This window comes from Pelophylax lessonae, assembly GCF_965119305.1.
Source record: "Pelophylax lessonae genome assembly, chromosome: 2".
Lineage (NCBI taxonomy): Eukaryota > Metazoa > Chordata > Amphibia > Anura > Ranidae > Pelophylax > Pelophylax lessonae.
The window spans coordinates 669,765,219-669,785,213 of NC_138769.1; the positions used below are offsets into that span (position 1 = coordinate 669,765,219).

Genomic DNA, 19,995 nt, shown 5'->3' on the forward strand with positions numbered 1-19,995 from the left:
CCTGCACACCTCAGGTTTAGCTGTTGGTTTCACCCTTTGGGATATCTTTCCCAGTATAGATTATATACAGACTAGGGATGTGGTACCTCCATTTATTTTCTTGTATTACAAACACACCCTTTATTTCATTTTTTTCTTTGCAGAAAATAGTTTTTTTATTATATTTATTTCAGCAATAGAAAACACTTTGATTTAAATTTGTTACCAGTCATCAGCGAATACTAAATGTACCAAAGTACTGATGAGGTGTTTGCGCGACCTCTCTCTTCCTGCCAATCATAAGTCACAGTTTACCTTCTCACAGAAGTCAAAGTGCTTTTTCCGGAGTTTCCTGTTCTCAGTGGATAACTGTTCAGCTGCACTCTGGAGCTTCTCAATATAACTTTGCAGCTCTTTAGGACTGTCCCATGTTATATGTGCCTTATTATCCTTTTCATTAGTATTTGCCCTGGAGTTCTGTCAGAAAGCATGAACATTATTACATCTCAGAAGGAAGAAGAGAAAAACGACGCACAAATAAACACAAAAACGGTGTATATGTCTTGAAGGATAAGCAACAAATCGCAGAAATCAATTTTGGTAGATTTCATTTAAACTTCTGAGTCAGAGGTCCTGGTGCCGATCTAAAATCCATGTATTACAGCACTGATAATACTGATTCTGGTACCCCATTCTAAATTACACAAATTACTTGCAAAAACATTTTACAAATATTTTTTTTTTTCTTGGGTTACCGCTTCTGATCATCCCACTAAAAAGTTTGTTAGACCTAAATATGGACGTTTCAGGTTTTTGGCCTATTGACTGGTCAGCGGGAGATGAAATGATGCTGCGCATGCATTCGGGAGACAGTCATTCCGGCAGAGCTAGAGTGTGTCAGGATTGGACACTTAGCTGAGCACGCGCAGCTCAGTGTACATTCAAAAGAAGATGGCAAGAAACCAGGTATGTGTCTTTTTTGCAGGAACAAACTCAAAAACAAAAAAGGGGAAAAGACAAATGCACACCCAAATGAGTTAGCTCTACAAAATGTATTACGCATAGGTCATGAAAAAATTAAATGAACATAACACTTCCTGAGTCCCCCCACTACTCCTCCCCCACCCTGCATGAACACCGCATGACATATAACTGGTGTAGCTTAGCTAGCAGTACTCGCAAATGCACATTAGGTGGGCTGTTTTTGATTATCATGCATAGGTCACTTTAATTTGAGAAGAGGTTGGGAAGTTAGCCCTATTCTTACCCTAGCGACAGCTTACTGCTTAGTACGTCCTGACGACGTTCCGATGGGTGGAATGAAACATGTAGACGTAGGGACGGGCCCCCAACATTCCCAGCCACCGCATGTTCTACCAGGACCAAGGTTTTACATCTGATCTACCTGTGCCGTAACTGGAGTGATGTGGCTGGACCCGCTGCAGCCCAGATCAGCTCGTGGATGATGGTGTGGATTTCTTGCCTGCTGTGAGTGATATGCACTACATGGGGAGCGGCTCGCCTGCTGGTTTCATCACATTGGGAAGCCAGACTGATTGGTGAAGGGCTATGAGTACTAGAGACCCCACTCTGCTCTACATAGGACATATTGGCTACATGAGTATCTAGGGGGGTGTGTTACCCAGTCAGCACGGGACCTACCCTCCTATGTAGGCCAGACTTTAAGCTTTTTGTGGGAGTCTACATCATATTGTACCCAGCCTGGCAAACAGGATCCATTGCTATCTAGCAAGAGAACATTCCACATATTTCTCTATCATTGCAACTGGCTGTTTCATGTTGTTTCGGGCCGATCAGCCATCTCTTCAGCACTGTGAATCATTTCCAGCCTGTCATACAAGCGCATGGGAATTACCAACATTTGGGTTTGCAGCCTCCTTCTGATCTATAGACCTTGCCCATTCCAGCATACTTATTTGTGCAATACATCCATCCATCCATTTACATCCAGACCATTGTTGTTCCTGAAACATAGATTAGGACTTGACTGACTGTATGACCGGTATACTGGGCTTCTTTGAATGATATTGTGACAGTTTAGTCACACAGTGTTTTTGAGAAAGGTAAACAGGTGTGGGTTCTGTCAGTCCTTACCGTGCTTTGGTCTAGAGCCCTATTCAACAATTGTGGATTTAAGGTGGGGTGCTGGTCTTATTAGGGTTCTGGCAGGACAGTAACTATTACCTGTGCAGGTGGCATCACGGGTAGGTTAGGGGGCCTTCATTGGGGTGGGTGCTGCACCCCTCCTTTCTGTTGGGGTTTATTTTGGGGAGTGGTACTGGGAGGGTTTAGTAGGGGAGGTAGTTAAGGCAGGGTGGGGGAGGAGTAGTGGGGGGACTCAGGAAGTGTGATGCTCATTTATTTTTTTGCTTGCCATATGCGTAATACATTTTGTAGAGGTAACTTTTTTGGGTGCGCATTTGTCTTTTCCCCTTTTCTGTATATGAGGTTTTTTAAAAGATATTTTGACTACACCCTCCTGGCACATTAATAGGAGATTAACTCTCTTCATAGGTTTACTTTGCAGGACTCCAATGATCATCAATTTTAGGAACACGTGTCTTTTTTGCAGACAATACATAAAGAGCCCACAAAAAACAGCTTTCCGCTTGTAATTTGTTTTCATTATAGGTTTAGTTCCACTTTAAGAGAAGGAGGCTACTCACAGCTTGGAATATAGGCAGCCCCTGCCAGTGATTACAATCAGCCTTGAGGCCTTTCCCTCTAATGCCCATGGGCTCATACTGAGAGGTAAATGCTGCTTCATCCTGGCATACTGGAGGTTGTGATACATAAGTTGATCTCTAAGGCTGCCTAAAGAAGTGGGTTATCCTATTCTTGTAGAATGCGCAGATAAAGTTAGCCTTATTCCACTGTGTTGTCATATACAATATGATAATGTATCATATAACATGTGTAAGATAACATAAAATTGAGTTGAATTAGCGAACCAGTAGTTAAAGGGCTAAGAGAGCAGAGTGTTGAAAAAACAGCTAGTAGACTACTGAGTCATAGGTTGTCTTATATATGATTATTTTAATATGATTTTATTCATTTTGGTACCAAATAAAAAAATACATTTTTTATATATATATATATATATATATATATATATATATATATATATATATATATATACATATACACATACACCTTACCTACCATTAAAGTCCGTGATCGGTTTTTGAAAATAATGAGTGTATTACACTTTAAAATTTAGGCACTGACAGACACTGCAAAAGGATGTTCCCGTAGCACCTCAAACTATCTTTTCTTTATAGATATAGATTTACTTTATTTCTATAGTATAATTTATTGCTAGTCCCATTTAAACTCACCTTTATTATCTGCTCAAAAGCCAGTGCAGACTTTAACATCATGGGCCGCTGACTTTGTATCATTTGCTGATCTATTGTGTTGTAGAAATGGGCAACCTAAAGACAACATAATTCATCATTTATATCAGATATACATCCTACACACACAAGCATAAAGGTAAAATGCATACTTTAGTCCCAGGGGCCATTCACAGGGATGTATTTAAACACACTTTTATTTGTGTGGCCAATGTAAACAAGGGCTAAAACCCGTCAGGTTAGATGTTGCTGTCTGTGTACCATTGGAGAGATGACCCTTCCCTTCAAAAACACTGCAAATGTTTAATGCACGTGTTTTGCAGTCTGTTGGCTTTAGAGCTGTCTTTATTAATGATGGGACTCTGGGCAAACATTTTCTTGGGCGCTTCTGGGCGCCCCCCACGCATAGACCTAAGCCAGCCATAGACAGTTGCACGGGTTTCAGGAAAGAAAATCGCTCAATTCCTCAATCAACACAGTCAGTGTTGGACAGGGGATTCCCTCCATTCAGAGCCATTGTGAACACAGTGATTATTGCTAGCGGCTAGCGATAAATTGCATGCAAAATCCATCAGGCTGGTTGGACCCAAGTTGATTGATCCATCATACTGGGTACATTCAGCCTGACCGGACATGGTTCGAATTTCTATTGCCAGCTTTATCTCAAAAAGGTTTACTAATGTAAACAAAGATCCACACACTGGTCCACACTCACTGATTGGTTCAGGCTCACTGATTGGTTGCTAGAGGTTACTGCACATCCTTACCACTCACCCATTGGTTGCTAGAGGTTACTGCACATCATTAACACTCACCCATTTGTTGCTAGAAGTTACTGCACTTCATTAACACTTACACATTGGTTGCTAGAAGTTACTTCACATCATTAACACTTACCCATTGGTTACTAGAGGTTATGGCACATCATTACCGCTCACCCATTGGTTGCTAGAGGTTACTGCACACTGATTGCCTGCAACTCACAGTGTCATACTCTGCAAGTTGCTCTGGTCCTGCTGCTGACAGGATAATGGTAAGTGAGAGGAATCCATACACACAGCCCAGTCTGTGTGTTTTGATCTCTGCACTGCTGATCAGAGAAAGGGGGTGAGCACAGAGAGCCGCTCTGCCTCCCTCCCTGTCACAGCCATTCTGGTACTGACAGAGGGAGAAGCGCGACAGCAGAGCCTCTCCTCTGTTATGTGTGGCCGCTTGAATTAACTGACCAGGAGAGCAAGTGGGGGGATTGGCTACACCCGTAAAAGTATTTGCGTGGACTCAAGGGGCAGCTGCTTTAGGCCCCACAACAATGACTGGGCCCAGGGCAGCTGTCCCTTTTGCCCCGCGTTAAAGATGGGCCCTGATTGGTTCCAGGAGTCCAAAGTCTTTGACAGCGCAATATTACTAAATGATTGCGCAACAAAAAACAACACAGCTGTGTGGTGTATAACAGAGGATGAATGGCAGCCTGCTCTCCCTTATAAATGGACCAATTAGTGCTTATTTGTACAGCAAAGACTAGTATATAGTATAAAAACAGATATAAAACAATAGTTTAAAAATGTTATTATACATTTTCCTAAAGCCAATACAGGTTTCCTTTAAAGCAGCACATTTTACTTTAAATATGCAGTTGCTGGAGAGTAAACTCAGCAAAAGGTTGTCTCTTCTGTGGGAAAATATCTTAGCATAAGTTGTCAAGGTTTGCACACCTGCTGCATCTATTCCAAGGCTGTGCAATCTTTCCGGAGGAATTTTCATTTTATGCAAGCATGAGGAGCAGATCATCCACAACTTTAAGAGTTTTCGTTGCCTTTTTCTTTATCAAATAGTGTTGAGGATCGGACAATGCAAGCTTTTTTTCTAAAGATTTTGGTGGAACTTGATGGACTTCGGTCTTTTTTCCCCATCTTAAAGTTGAACAAACTCTGACCCAATTCTTTTTCTCGAAAGCACGTGTCAAACATGGCCCACCAGGTAATTTCAAGTGGCCCTCGCACCTATCCTGCCACCCCCCCCCCAGCAGCAGTCAGCAGAAGAGAGGAGGACAAAACTCCTCCTACAGATCTTGCGTTTCGTTTTGTAAAAGGTAGTAGTGACATTACTGTGCTGTACATAGCCTGTACAGAAAGGAGAGCTGTGGGAGGGGCCCAGCAGGTCTGCACACTACAGGCTGCTTAAACAAAACAACAGGAGGGGACAGAGCCAAGACCAGTCACCCTCCACAAGGAGAGAGAGCAGCGGTGACTGGTGACTTTATTACAGGAAGCTCCTGTACAGACGCAAATTGCAGGAAATTTTATCAGGCTGGATTACTGCACGTCTCAAAAACAGACAAATTTCAGCTTTAATTAGGTAGCACTGAAAAATATGGCAGGGGATATTGGTCACTGATGCACGCAACACACATACGTTTTCTATTTATAATTTTTAGGACCAAAGAAAAATATAATATCTCAGCACAATATGTAAACCCTTAGCTTGTGAAACAACCCATTCAGTTTAAAATAGAAATAAAAAGCAAAACATTTGTGTATACATAGGTTAAAAAACAATTATAAATATATTTCCCCCCCCTTTTTTTTTATAGGTGATCATATACCCTCTGTTCTCAGCTGCATAAGAGCTAGGGGAGGAGAAACAGCATTACACTGATCTTCCCAGTGAATGCAGGGGAAGGGGGGGGGGTGTCAGCACAAGCCTGATCATTGGATTAGCTCCCAGCACACCCAGAAAACTGACCACGCTGTGCTCTCATGCCTGGTGTGGTCGATTTTTATTAGGAAAGCAAAGGGCCTGGCAGGAAAACCAGGGATTCCACACAAAGGAAGCAATACAAAGAGAACAGGATACTTTTTTTCATACAAGTACATGGTACAGCAGGCACATATAAGGAATATGAAATGGGTTGATATATTTATTCAAATACCTGTTTAAGTATCATTGCTGGTTTATAGAATTTCTCCGCAGTTTTCGCTGCTTGTTGGATTTTAGCTGGGATTAATAATCCGAGCGCTGAGAGCTGCCGAACTTCCCGCAACAGAGTCACCAGCCGGTCAGAATAGTGGATTTGCAGTGCTCCATTAGAGTGATCTAGTTCCATAACCAGATTGTTGGGCTGGATGCTGCACAAAAATATTAAAAGACAATACATGTCAACTGCTATAGCCATCCTTCTCTGACAATAAATCCATTTTGAGTGTATGCTCCATTTAAAAATTGGTTTTTGAGTCTAGTTCTGGGTAAGATATTCGTGTTTTTCATACTTCCCATGACACGGATCCATGACAGCCTAAATTCACAGGAAGGGAGTAAAATCGGCACTGGCCATCATTCAATCGAAAATCCTGTTCACAGATACTGGTGAAATTTTAGTACTGTGGGGGGGTGGGGTGGGGGGCTGCTCCAAGCTTAAGGCAAGACTTTTTGCAAAAGCTGTTTTTTTTGTTTTGTATTTTTTTTTTTACAAAAAAAAAAAAAAAAGGCATTTTATTCCGAAACTTGTGTCGATCCAATTAGAACGAGTCCTGTGCTAATATATGGCAGTCGCCGCGGGTCGCCTGCCATAGATTAGCACAGGACCCGTTCTAATAGGATCGACACAAGTCGCTCCGACTTAGAAAAAGGGTCCTGAGCTTCTTTGGGGTGATCTGGAGCCACCTGCATAGACTTCAATGATATGAAGTCCGTGCAGGTCTCTCCGAGGTCGCGGTGCGCGCTGTGCACCGCGACTATTCAGGTCGCCCCGGCAAGTCGGGTCGCCTGTATGTGAACCCAAAAAGCACTAACATGTTACAAAGAATAAAATCAAATTAAAATTAATTTAGCATTTAGTATACCCAGGCTGATGTGCTATCACAGACTTCACACCCATAACTTTTCCCGTAAAATTCATGGCTTGGCATCATGGCACAGTCATTTAGCCACTGTTCTCACAAATACTGACCAGAATCCTGATTTAGGGTCGGATAACCCAGCCTGAATTTCTCTCGACCAATCATTAAATTGTTCTTGTTCGTATTCTTTGAACTGTTCCAGCAGCTCTGCAGCTTTTTTATGGAAGGACTGAAATCCAGACAAGTCAGACAGAAGGGCTTCTGCAATCTTCACTGAATCTTCCACCTTATTTCAAAAGAAAGGCACAGAAAGCAATGAGACAGTGCTAAAGCATAGAAAGTGTCATGGAGTACAAGTGGTTTCACTTTCTCATTAAACCAATGAAGGGAAAAAAAAAAAAAAAACCTTTAAGTGGCACAAGGCTTTATTTTCTTTCACTGAACCCTGGTAATTTTTAAAGATTTACCTTTATCTGACGTTATTAGCATATTTCCACTGTGGCATGAAGCGTGAAATTGGTGATGTAAATGGAACCCAAATGAGGGAAACAGGGAAACTGAAATAGGGAGGCTTGATCCACCGACACCATGTTATCTTCTACTTCTGATATCTAAATAAAACCTCTGCCAGAAACAGCGTCTGGTGAGTCAGTTACCGGTCTTCTACATACAATGCACTACGAAGCAGGACAAAGTTCTGGAGCTGCATTTTATAGCAGCAGCTATGGGATTTGGCTATATGGAAAGACCATGCGGCTAGTCAATCCTTTCCAGAGACTAGAAGTGGAAGAATCCAAAAGCAAAATGGCAACAACTGATGATAAAGAGCCCTCTCACTGGTTACAGATTTTCTAAATGGGATAGACAGCACATTTTATTATGCTCCATTTGTATAGCCATGAGAAAAATGCAGATAAAAAGGTAAAGGATTTCAGAAGATATATAGATGATTAAGTAACTAACCGCTTCCACCGGCAATCAATACCCCTGGTCTATGCTCTGTTCTGAGCAAACATTCCTTTTCCGCCCAGCGGACCAAGTTTTGCTCAGTGGGGATTGATCCGCCGATCCCCGTTGAGCAGGCGGATGACAGGTCTCTCTCTCCGCTCACTGTGCAGAGACTGACCTATCAGATCCTCGCTCTCCTCTATGGGAGATCGAATGAAAACAGACTGCCTGTCAGCAGTGACATGTCCGCTGACACCCGCTGCTATCTGATCCGATCCGGTCTGTGAAATCCAGACGGATGGAAATCCTATTTTCCATCCGTCTGGAGGATCGGATTGGATGAAAAACGGACAGGCGGTCCATTTTCATCCGATCTCCCATAGAGGAGAGTTGGGATCTGACAGGTTCATCTCTGCAAATTAAGCGGAGACGGAGCTGTCATCTGCCTGCTCAGCAGGGATAGGTGGCTCAATCCCCACTGAGCAAAACGGAGTCCGCCGGGCGGAAAGCCCGTGTGACAGGACCCTAAAGCAATCCTGTCCTTTGGACTTGTAAAAACCCATGCTGCCTAGCAAAGAACCTGTTTAATACTATCCAATGTAGTTGCCTGTGGAGCTGTTCTTCTCTGTATTCCTGAAACACTGCTGGTTGAAAATTTTTTTTTTTTTTTTCTTTAATTGAACATTTTGCAAAAGTGCAAGAGCAAAAACGCAGACAACAGCATATCACAAAGTGCTGCTTTATATTTAAGGCCACGCAGAGCCATACCAAATACACAATGCTTAAAAATGAATACCTTAGCAAAATTTGCACATACTTGGTTGTTTGCACAATTTAGGGTGTGATATTATATACACATATATAAATTTGTTTATATACAGGTTGCAAGCGCACTAAACGTGGGGGGTTATCCTTTTATATCCCCCTTTTCTTTACATTCACTGTAAATCGGTGTTGCTGCAACCTGCTAGTGAGGCCTGATCTATGTGCTCTACAGCCCCAGATGGGAGCATGGATTTGGATGCAGTCCTGGCCTATTCCAGAGAGGCAGGCTCTGAAGGCAGGCTAGGAGGCTGCATTTATTCTTGGAGCTCATAGAGCTCTAGGTTTGTTCCCAGAGTGTAGGAGTCCAGGCATCAGGTGGTCACAACCTGAGAGAAAGTTGCTGAGAACTGAAAAGCTGTCTGCAACAGATCTGTCTGGTATTACTGGAGGACATCACTTGGAAGATGGCATCCATCTGTCCTTGGGCCTTGTGAGTACAGACATTGCTGGATCTTGGGGGACCTTGTACTCTAGCTACCCCCCTGGTGCCTAGTATAGTCAGCTGTAGATCTATTTAAATGGGGCATCGGCTGGTGGTTCCAAAGAGCTCTGTCCAAATATGGTCCACTACTTAAAGGGACTCCTCAGTGTATACAGCTCTCAATTTTGCCGTATTCCACCACTACCTTAATCCCTTTCCAAGTTCTCCAAAAAAAAAAAAAAATCCCCTAGACTGGTCATTAAAGAAACGGGTGAACATTATGTGCACCTGGCTGTGGAAAATACTGTGTGCCTGGCTGTGCTGCTAAAGTTGAGAATCCTGAGCAAAATTCCCTGAGCTCCTACAGAAGTAGCGCTACATATGTTGTTCAAGACCATAATAAAAGTACGGTAATCACTTCTTGTAATGTGCTAGTTGGATCCATTTCAAGGTGTTTCTTATAACAAAAATAAGCTTTAGTACTACTTTGAGGTGCCCACAAATCATCGGCCCATAAGGCTACTGTACTCTCCACAAATAATAAGCTTATGTATGGGCTCCCCCCAAATGTACAATCTGCATTAGATAAAAAGAAAAATGCGATTTGGAGCACCCCATTAACCACTTAAGCCCCAGAGGATTTGGCTGCTAAACGACCAGAGGGTATTTTGCGATTCGGCACTGCGTGACTTTAACGGACAATTGCGCGGTCGTGCGATGCTGTACCTAAACGAATTTGGCGTCCTTTTTTTCCCACAAACAGAGCTTTCTTTTGGCGGTATTTGATCACCTGTGCGATTTTTTGATCACGCGCTATAAACAAAAAAAGAGCGTAAATTTTGCAAAAATAGCAATATTTTTCCCTTTTTTTTATATGAAATTCCCCCAAAAAAAAATGTAAAAATCAAAATTTTTTAATATTTTCGGCCAATTTGTTTTATGCTACCTATGTTTGGTAAAAAAAAACGCAAAAAGCGTATTTTGATTGGTTTGCGCAAAAGTTATTGCGTTTACTAACAAAGGGAAAGATTTTTGTCATTTTTGTTGTTTTTTTTTTTAACGCGTAATGGCGGCGATCTGCGATTTTTTTGCGGTACTGCGACATTGCGGCGGACAGATCGGACCCTTGACTGACATTTTTGACACTTTTGGGGTTACCAGTGACATTTCTACAGTAATCAGTGCTATATATATGCACTGTTACTGTAAAAATACACTGGTAGTGAAGGGGTTAACTTTATTTGAGAGGGAGGGGCTGTGTGTGTCCCTAGGGGTGTGATTCTAACTGTGATTGGCTGTGGCTTCAACTGTATGCAGAGTGATCAATGGATCTACATAGTAGATCCATGTGATCATCTCTCATACAGAGAGGAGAATGACAGGCAGCTTGTTTACACAAGCTGCCTGACTTTCTCCCTCTCCCCCGCCGATCGCAGAGTGGCCGGCGGCGATCGGGTCCGCCGGTCACACGCGCGGGGGGGTCCGTGACCACGCGGGAGCGCGCCTCCGGCGGCGCGCGCTCGCTCCCTAAACCCTCACAGGCGAGCGACGTAGACCTACGTCACTTTGCCTGTGAGGGGCTGACCGCCGCCGTAGATAGTCGTGCGGCGGTCGGCAAGTGGTTAATGAATATTGCCTATGTAACCCCTTAAATGCACACATATTTCCCCAGAATGAGAGAGACTACTGTACCTATTTCTAAAATACAGTGCATCTGGAAAGTATTCACAGCGCTACACTTTCTCCACATTTTGTTACAGCTTTATTCCAAAAATTGAATAAAATCATTATTTCCTCAAAATTCTAAAAACAATACCCCATAATGACAACATAAAAGAAGTTTTTTTTTTTTTTTTTAATCTTTGCAAATTTCTTAAAAAAAAAAAAAAAAAAAAAAAAATCACAGGTACACAAGTATCCACAGCCTTTGTCATGACATTTAAAATTAAGCTCAAATGCATACTGTTTCCACTGATCATCCTTGAGATGTTTCTACAACTTGATTGGAGTCCATCTGTGGTAAATTCAGTTGATTGGACATGATGTGGAAAGGCACACACCTTTCTATACAAGGTCCCACAGTTGCCAGTGCATGTCAGAGCACAAACCAAGCCAGGAAGTCCAAGGAATTGTCTGTAGACCTCAAAGACATGATTGTATTGAGGCACAGATCTGGAGAAGGGTGCAGAAAAATGTCTGCAGGATCGAAGGTCCCAATGAGCACAGTGGACTCCATCACCCATAAATGAAAGAGGTTTGGAACCACCAGGACTCTTCCTAGAGCGGGCCACCCAGCCAAACTAAGCGATTGGGGGAGAAGGGCCTTAGTGAGGGAGGTGACCAGAAACCTGATGGTCACTCTGACAGAGCTCCAGCATTTCTCTGTGAACAGAGGAGAACCTTCCAGAAGAACAACCATCTCGGCAGCACTCTACCAATCAGGCCTGTATGGTAGAGCGGCCAGATGGAAGCCACTCCTCAGTAAAAGGCACATGACAGCCCGCCTAGAGTTTGCCAAAAGGCACCTGAAGAGTCATGTCTGGAGGAAACCAGGCACCGTTCATCACCTGGCCAATACCATCCCTATAATGAAGCATGATGGTGGCAGCATCATGCTTTAGGGATGTTTTTCAGCGGCAGGAACTGGGGGAGTAGTCAGGATTGAGGGAAATATGAATGCAGCAATGTACAGAGTCATCATTTATGAAAACCTGCCCTGCTCCAAAGCGCTCTGAACCTCAGACTGGGGCGAAGGTTAATTTTCCAACAGAACAACGACCCTAAGCACACAGCCAATATAACAAAAGGAGTGGCTAAGGGACAACTCTGTGAATGTCCTTGAGTGGCCCAGCCAGAGCCCAGACTTGAACCCGACTGAACATCTCTGGAGAGATCTCAAAATGTCTGTGCACCAATGCTCCCCATTCAGCCTGATGGAGCTTAAGAGGTCCTGCAAAGAATGGGAGAAACTGCCCAAAAATAGGTGTGCCAAGCTTGTAGCATCATACTCAAAAAGACTTGAAGCTGTAATTGGTGCCAAAGGTGCTTCAACAAAGTATTGAACAAAGGCTGTGAATACTTATGTACATGGGATTTTTTTTCCCCCTTTTCTATTTTTAGGAAATTTGCAGAGATTTCAAACAAACTTTTTTCACGTTGTCATTGTGGGGTATTGGCTGCAGAATTTTGAAGAAAATAATGAATTTATTCCATTTTGGAATAAGGCTGTAAAATAACAAAATGTGGAAAAAGAACAGAGCTGTGAATACTTTCTGGATGTTCTGTAGCTGGCCATCGTCTTGGATTACTAAATATTCAGCATACTATGTTGCCAATAACCAAGACACAGGAGTCCCTGATGACTTAATGTGACAGGCAAAAACGTTACCTTTAACTGTAGCTGGCGGACCCACACAATATTATTCACAACTTCAGGAAGGTTCTTGCCTGACAGTGGACCAGACGATTCTCCAGGTGAACCATGACAATGCGTTTCAAAATCTGTCTGAATGTCTAAAAAAAGAAGAGAAAATCCAAGAAAGACAATTATGAATTATGTGTAATTAAATGATGAAAAAAGCATCTCCCTGCATAAAAAAAAAAAAAAAAAAAAAAAAAAGGGAGCAGTGTTGCGCTGTCTGCAAACAAATTCTTCTATATTGCAGGTCTAACCGTGCTGAAAAATCTTCAGTATCCAGCACACTTTCACAGACCCTTTTGTTCTACAGGGACGTTGGGCCAGCAGAGGAAAACACACAGCAAAACAGGGAATACCAGCATTTGATATCCCCCAGAGTGTCAAACACTGGGTATTCTTCAACAAAGTTCAGATCTTAAAAGAAGTGAAGTTTGGTGGCGCAGGCAACAGAACAGTTAAAGGAGAACTCCACCCAAAAGGGAAAGTTCTGCTTTAAGTAAGGACTCGTCCCTCACTTCTCTTACTCATTTGGCACCTTTGAGGAGCACGGGGGGGGGGGGCAGCAGGTACCAGATTTTGACAGGTGCCTGCTCCCACTTCCATTTCGAGCGCCGCTGCACTCGGCAACAGAAGTTTTCTCCCTCCCCCCCCCTGTAGTCTTCTGGGTGCCAGTAGACTACATCCACCAATCCAGAATGCGCCCCATGACATGCACATGTGCAATGGGAACCCGGCTGTGAAGCCACAAGCTGTCACAGCCCAGTGCCCATAGTGAAGATGCCAGCGCCACCAAGGGAGGGTGGACGATCAAGGCGGCTGGGGGGTGAGATGAGACATATGTAGGGACCAAACATGGCTGCCCCTATGTACATTTACTTTACTTACTTTACACAAAAACAAGGTTTTAAAAAATCTTAACATATATTGATAAGATAAGTTTACATGCAGATGATCTTTTACCTATACCTTAAAAAATAAACCTGGCATTTGCAATATGCTATCACATAGGGCAGTGGTTCTCACAATTTGAGTCTAAGGCCCAGTAAACCCCCTGATGAAGTCCCATAAGGATGCAACATGCAAGGTGGAGCTATTCCGTTTGCGTCATCAGGCTGACCGGGAGTAAGCGATCTAGCATTCCCACATCCCTGATCGCTAGGCACACCAGTGCCAGACTAGACTAGTGCAGGCAGTTAGTCAGGAAGTTAGATGTTCAAAAGACGCACCATGCCTCTTAGTAAATGTGGACATTTTGTGGGTGTCTCTCCTGTACTGGCACTGTATTAGGGCCTCAAGAAATGTGATTGGTGGTCAGGAAATCAGGCAAGTTAAAAGCCTAAAGTTGATGCTGGGAGTTTAGGCCTCCAACTCCAAACTCAGGGGCAACAGAAGAATGTGTTTTGGAGGACAATTGTAATTATGGCCATTCTGTGTGTGAAAATAATTTGTTAAAATAACAAAAATCAAATCTGTACTTCATTTATTTTACAAAAAACTGTGGCAAAATTACAACTTGAAAAAACTCACTATGCTTCTTACAAAATACTTTACTCTGTAATTTTGGGGGTGTTTGTACTGTCCTGACATTTTAGGGTCTCAAGAAATGATAGGCAGAAAAAAAGAGTCAGTACAGTCAGTACATCAGGGTTTGTGATTTATATATACACGGTATATATACACAGGTACATCTCAAAACATTAGAATATCATCAAAAAGTTAATTTATTTCAGAAATTCAATTCAAAAAGTGAAACTCATATTTTATATAGATGCGTTACACACAGAGTGATATATTTCAAACATTTTTTTCTTTTAATTTTGAGGATTATAGCTTAAAGCTAGTGAGAACTCGAAATTCAGTATCGCAGAAAATTAGAATATTACATAAGACCAATAAAAAAAAAAAAGATTTTTTATACAAAAATGTTGGCTTTCTAAAAAGTGTGTGGTGCCAAGTCCTGCTGGGAAATGATATCAACATCTCCATAAAGCTGCTAAGAGTGGAGAGGCACAGAATCTATGTTGCATTAGGTCCAGTGTGAAGTTTCCACAGTCAGTGATGATTGGAGGAGCAATGTCATCTGCTGGTGTTGGTCCACTGGGTTTTATGAAGTCCTAAGTCAGTGCAGCCCTCTACCAGGAAATTCTAGAGCACTTCATGCTTCCTTCTACTGACCAGCTTTATGGAGATGCTGATTTCATTTTCCAGCAGGACTTGGCACCTGCCCACACTGCCAAAAGTACCAATACCTGGTTTAATGATCATGATATCACTGTGCTTGATTGGACAGCAAACTCTCCTGACCTAAAACCCACAGAGAATCTGTGGGGTATTGCCAAGAGGAAGATGAGAGACACCAGATTCAACAATGCAGACGAGCTGAAAGCTGCTATCAAAGCAACCTGGGCTTCCATAACACCTCAGCAATTCCACAGACTCATCGCCTCCATGCCACTCCGCATTGATGCAGTAATTCATGCAAAATATTGAGTGCACACTACACTGTACATGGACATACTTTTCTGTATTAAAAATCATTTTATTTTTTTAATTTTCTAATGTAATATTCTAATTTTCTGAGATACTGAGTTTTGTGTTTTTACTATCTGTAAGCCATAATCATCAAAATGAAAAGAAAGAAATGCTTGAAATATAAAACTATGTGCAAATACTCTATATATTAGTTTCACCTTTTGAATTTAAATTACTGAAATAAACTTTTTGATGATATTCTAATTTTACGAGATGCAACTATATATATATATATATATATATATATATATATATATATATATATATATATATATATACGCACGCGCACGCACAGACAGTATCTGACAAAAGTGAGTACACCCCTTGTATTTTTGTATTATATCTTTTCATGTGACAACACTGAAGAATTTACACTTTGCTACAATGTAAAGTAGTGAGTGTACAGCTTGTATAACAGTGTAAATTTGTTGTCCCCTCAAAATAACTCAACACACAACCATTAATGTCTAACCTGCAGGCAACTAAAGTGAGTACAACCCTAAGTGAAAATGTCCAAATTGGGCCCAATTAGCCATTTTCCCTCCCCGGTGTCATGTGACTAGTTAGTGTTACAAGGTCTCAGGTGTGAATGGGGAGAAGGTCTGTTAAATTTGGTGTTATCGCTCTCACTCTCTCATACTGGTCACTGGAAGTGCAACATGGCATCTCATGGCAAAGAATTCTCTTAGGATCTAAAAAAAAAAAGAATTTTGCTCTACATAAAGATGGCCTAGGCTATAAGGAGATTGCCAAGACCCTGAAACTGAGCTGCAGCATGATGGCCAAGACCATACAGCAGTTTAACAGGACAGGTTCCACTCAGAACAGGCCTCACCATGGTCGACCAAAGAAGTTCAGTGCACGTGCTCAGCGTCTTATCCAGTGGTTGTCTTTGGGAAATAGACATATGAGTGCTGCCAGCATTGCTGCAGAGGTTGAAGGGGTGGGGGGTCAGCCTGTCAGTGCTCAGACCATACGCCGTACACTTCATCAAATTGGTCTGCATGGCTGTCGTCCCAGAAGAAAGCCTCTTCAATAGCTGATGCACAAAAAAGCCCCTAAACAGTTTGCTGAAGACAAGCAGACTAAGGACATGGATTACTGGAACCATTTCCTGTGGTCTGATGAGACCAAGATAAACTTATTTGGTTTAGATTGTGTCAAGCGTGTGTGACGACAACCAGGTGAGGAGTACAGAGACAAGTGTGTCTTGCTTACAGTCAAGCATGGTGGTGGGAGTGTCATGATCTGGGGCTGAATGAGTGCTGCCGGCACTGGGGAGCTACAGATTATTAAGGGAACCATGAATGCCAAGATGTACTGTGACATACTGAAGCAGAACATGATCTCCTCCTTTGGAAGACTGGGCCACAGGGCAGTATTCCAACATGATAACAACCCCAAACACACCTCCAAGACAACCACTGCTAAAGAAGCTGAGGGTAAAGGTAATGGACTGGCCAAGCATGTCTAAACCCTATTGAGCATCTGTGGGGCATCCTCAAACGGAAGGTGGAAGAGCGCAAGGTCTCTAACATCCACCAGTCCTTTGATTTCATCATGGAGGAGTGGAAGAGGACTCCAGTGGCAACCTTTGAAGCTCTGGTGAACTCCATGCCCAAGAGGGTTAAGGCAGTGCTGGAAAATAATGGTGGCCACACAAAATAGTGACACTTTTAACCCAATTTGGTCATTTTAACTTAAGGGGTGTACTAACTTTTGTTGCCAGCGGTTTAGACATTAATGGCTATGTGTTGAGTTATTTTGAGGGGACAGCAAATTTACACTGTTATACAAGCTGTACACTCACTACTTTACATTGTAGCAATATGTAATTTCTTCAGTGTTGTCACATGAAAAGATATAATAAAATATTTAAATTTGAGGGGTGTACTCACTTTTGTGAGATACTGTGTAATTATATATATATATATATATATATATATATATATATATATATATATATATATTGTGACAGGAAGTCAGGTAAATCTGTGGATGTAGTCACAGACAGGAGATACATTTCCACCTGGTTTGGAAAGTTCACCAATTACTATAGGGTGTCGGCTGAAAAGGTAGCCAGGATGGCTTAAGGAAGTTGAAAGGCCTTCAGCTGTTCGGAATGAGGAAGTTAAGGCCTCTATAATTTGTCCAAAGGAAGTCAATTGATTGCTGCCTCCTGACGCTGTGTGAGCTGGGGAGAGGAGGACAGTCGGATGTGTGCCTCCCGACGCTGTGTGAAGCCTGGGAGAAGGATTGCTGCCTCCTGACGCCTTGTGGGTAGAGGAGGACAGTCAGATGTGTGCCTCCCGACGCTGTGTGAGCATGGGAGAAGACCTCCTGAAGTGATGTGCGCTGAGGAGGGTAAAAAGTGTGAAGACTTCTCAAGGTGAGGTCTGGGATTGTTTCTATGTAGAAGAAATAAATTAACTGTTTGCTATGTGAAGAGACAAGCAAAGGAATGGTTGCTATGTGAAGAGACAAACAAAGGAATGTGTTCTATGTGAAGAGAAAAGCAAAGGGACATGTTCAATGTGAAGAGGAAAAGGGACATGTTCAATGGACATTTGTTGTGTGAAGAAAAAACATGGACTATTGAGTGTCTGCTGTAGGATCAGCAAAGTTTGCCCAACAGTAGGTTGGAGACAGACTCCGTAGGTAGGTTCCTGTATGTGAGAAGGTAGCCGCCCACAGTAGCAAGGATTTATTTTGCGTTTTATTTTCATTTTGATGTTTTTGAGGCATGCACTTGTGTGAAGTAAATTGCAAGAATAAACCAAACTGTTGTTTGCAACCCCTTCTCGGCTATCTCCCTGTGTAAACGCACCCCCCCCAAGGGGTCATCCACACCCGCCACCGAGCTAAATCCCCACAATATATATATATATATATATATACACACATACATACATACATACACACATACAGATAATAGATGCACTTATTTGTTTTACCAAAGAAATACAGAATACATGCTGGCTTTATAAAGAATTAATATTTATTTGCAAAGTCTTCTAACAGAAACTAAGGGAAATGGGTCTTTTTGAAAATTTCTGTCTGGACAGGTAGGAGGTTTAACAAGCCAGTCTTCAAGTGGTTAAAAAGAATATACTTTCTTTTAAAAAAGGACAAATGCACATTTAACTCTGAACCCAGGGTAAAAAAAAAAAAAAAAAGAAATGTGCTTGCAATGGACAAGCCCCATATGCTATATTTACCTTTGTCCTCTCTCCCCCCCAGCCGGCGCTCTCTTTCTGATGCTCCCTGCATGTATATACTGTATAAATAATGCAGGACTGCTTATTCCCCTCTTCCCTGAGACTAAAACATTTACCTGAGGCAGTATAGGGTGAGCTGCACCCAGAAGAGTTTTTACCTTAATGCATAAAATTAATTAAGGTAAAAAAACCTTGAGCCTTTAGAACCACTTTAATTGTTGCTTTCTTTGTTGCATGGAATAGCTTTTATTTATTTTTTGACAAGTCATATAAACAAATTGGAAACTCAACTTAAAGTGGAACTAAAGTCCCGCTTTAAAACCGTGAGCAAACAGGCTCTTTATTGCAGAGAAGACATGCAATTTCTCTTTTGTATAACGATACACCTACCTGTCTGCTTGCTGTCTTTTGCAGAAATGTAAACTGAGCTGAGCATGCACAGCCCATCTTACATCGTTGGCATGTTCATTGTGTGTTGGGATGACTGACTCCTGCACATGCGCAGGAGTAACATCCCACACTGGCCAATGAAGATGACCGAAGACTGGCACCCAGCAGAAGATGCCAGTGCTGGCGAGGGATAGGGAGTGTTGAAAGAAAGGTAACTTTAGCTCCACTTTAAACATGTCCCAAGCTGGCCTCGAGTACAAGCCATTTTTCCTGAAAGCACCAAAAAAAGCATGCTGCATTTGACCACATAACCCTCTATACTAGCAGGTTCTCCATTGGGGTGTCAAACATGGGACACAGTTGCCCTAGATCAGCATAATGGGTTGCCATAGTAAGAACGGGCTGGCAACCAGCATCATAAAAACCTATGGAGCCCTGGGGCCAGAATATACAGCATCCTGCCTACACCATGGCTATGCATGACACTGATCCAGCATTCAGAAGAGGACAAAAGTGAATCTCCATCCAGACTTGCTCTATCTCCTGCCCTCTGCCATGCTGCTGTAGTAAGGCAGGGCTCTGATGTGAAGAGGGGATTCTGTGATGGGGAATCTGATGGGAAGGGTGGGCTTTTTTTTTTTTCCATAATCACATTGCAAATTTATTTTTTGCAATACAGACAAAAGAAAAACAAAAAGGGAAACACAAACTAAAGTAAAACCTTGGATTAACCACTTTACCACCGGAAGATTTTGCTGTCTTCCGTCCAGGCCACTTTTTGCGATTCGGCGCTGTGCGACTTCAACTGACAATTGCGCGGTCGTGCGACGCCGTACCCAAACGAAATTTACGTCCTTTTTTTTCCCACAAACAGAGCTTTCTTTTGGTGGTATTTGATCACCTGTGCGATTTTTACTTTTTGCGCTATAAACAAAAAAAAGCGTTTATTTTGAAAAAATAACAATATTTTTAACATTTTTTTTATATGAAATTCCCCCCAAAAAAGATGTAAAAACCAATTTTTTAAAAAAATTTTGGCCAATTTGTTTTC

The 19,995-nt window shown here is 42.2% G+C and overlaps 1 protein-coding gene across 1 annotated transcript in view; it reads right to left on the reverse strand.

Annotated features, from left to right (window-relative positions):
• DYNC2H1 (dynein cytoplasmic 2 heavy chain 1) overlaps nucleotides 1-19,995 on the reverse strand; it is an 807,725-nt gene that overhangs the window by 750,210 nt on the left and 37,520 nt on the right. The window contains exons 10-14 of the mRNA XM_082246437.1: nucleotides 12,775-12,899; nucleotides 7,303-7,478; nucleotides 6,286-6,481; nucleotides 3,339-3,434; nucleotides 295-456 (exon numbers count right to left, since the gene is read on the reverse strand). Of these exons, the coding sequence (XP_082102563.1) occupies nucleotides 295-456; nucleotides 3,339-3,434; nucleotides 6,286-6,481; nucleotides 7,303-7,478; nucleotides 12,775-12,899 (755 nt within the window). The remainder of the gene's footprint in view (nucleotides 1-294; nucleotides 457-3,338; nucleotides 3,435-6,285; nucleotides 6,482-7,302; nucleotides 7,479-12,774; nucleotides 12,900-19,995) is intronic.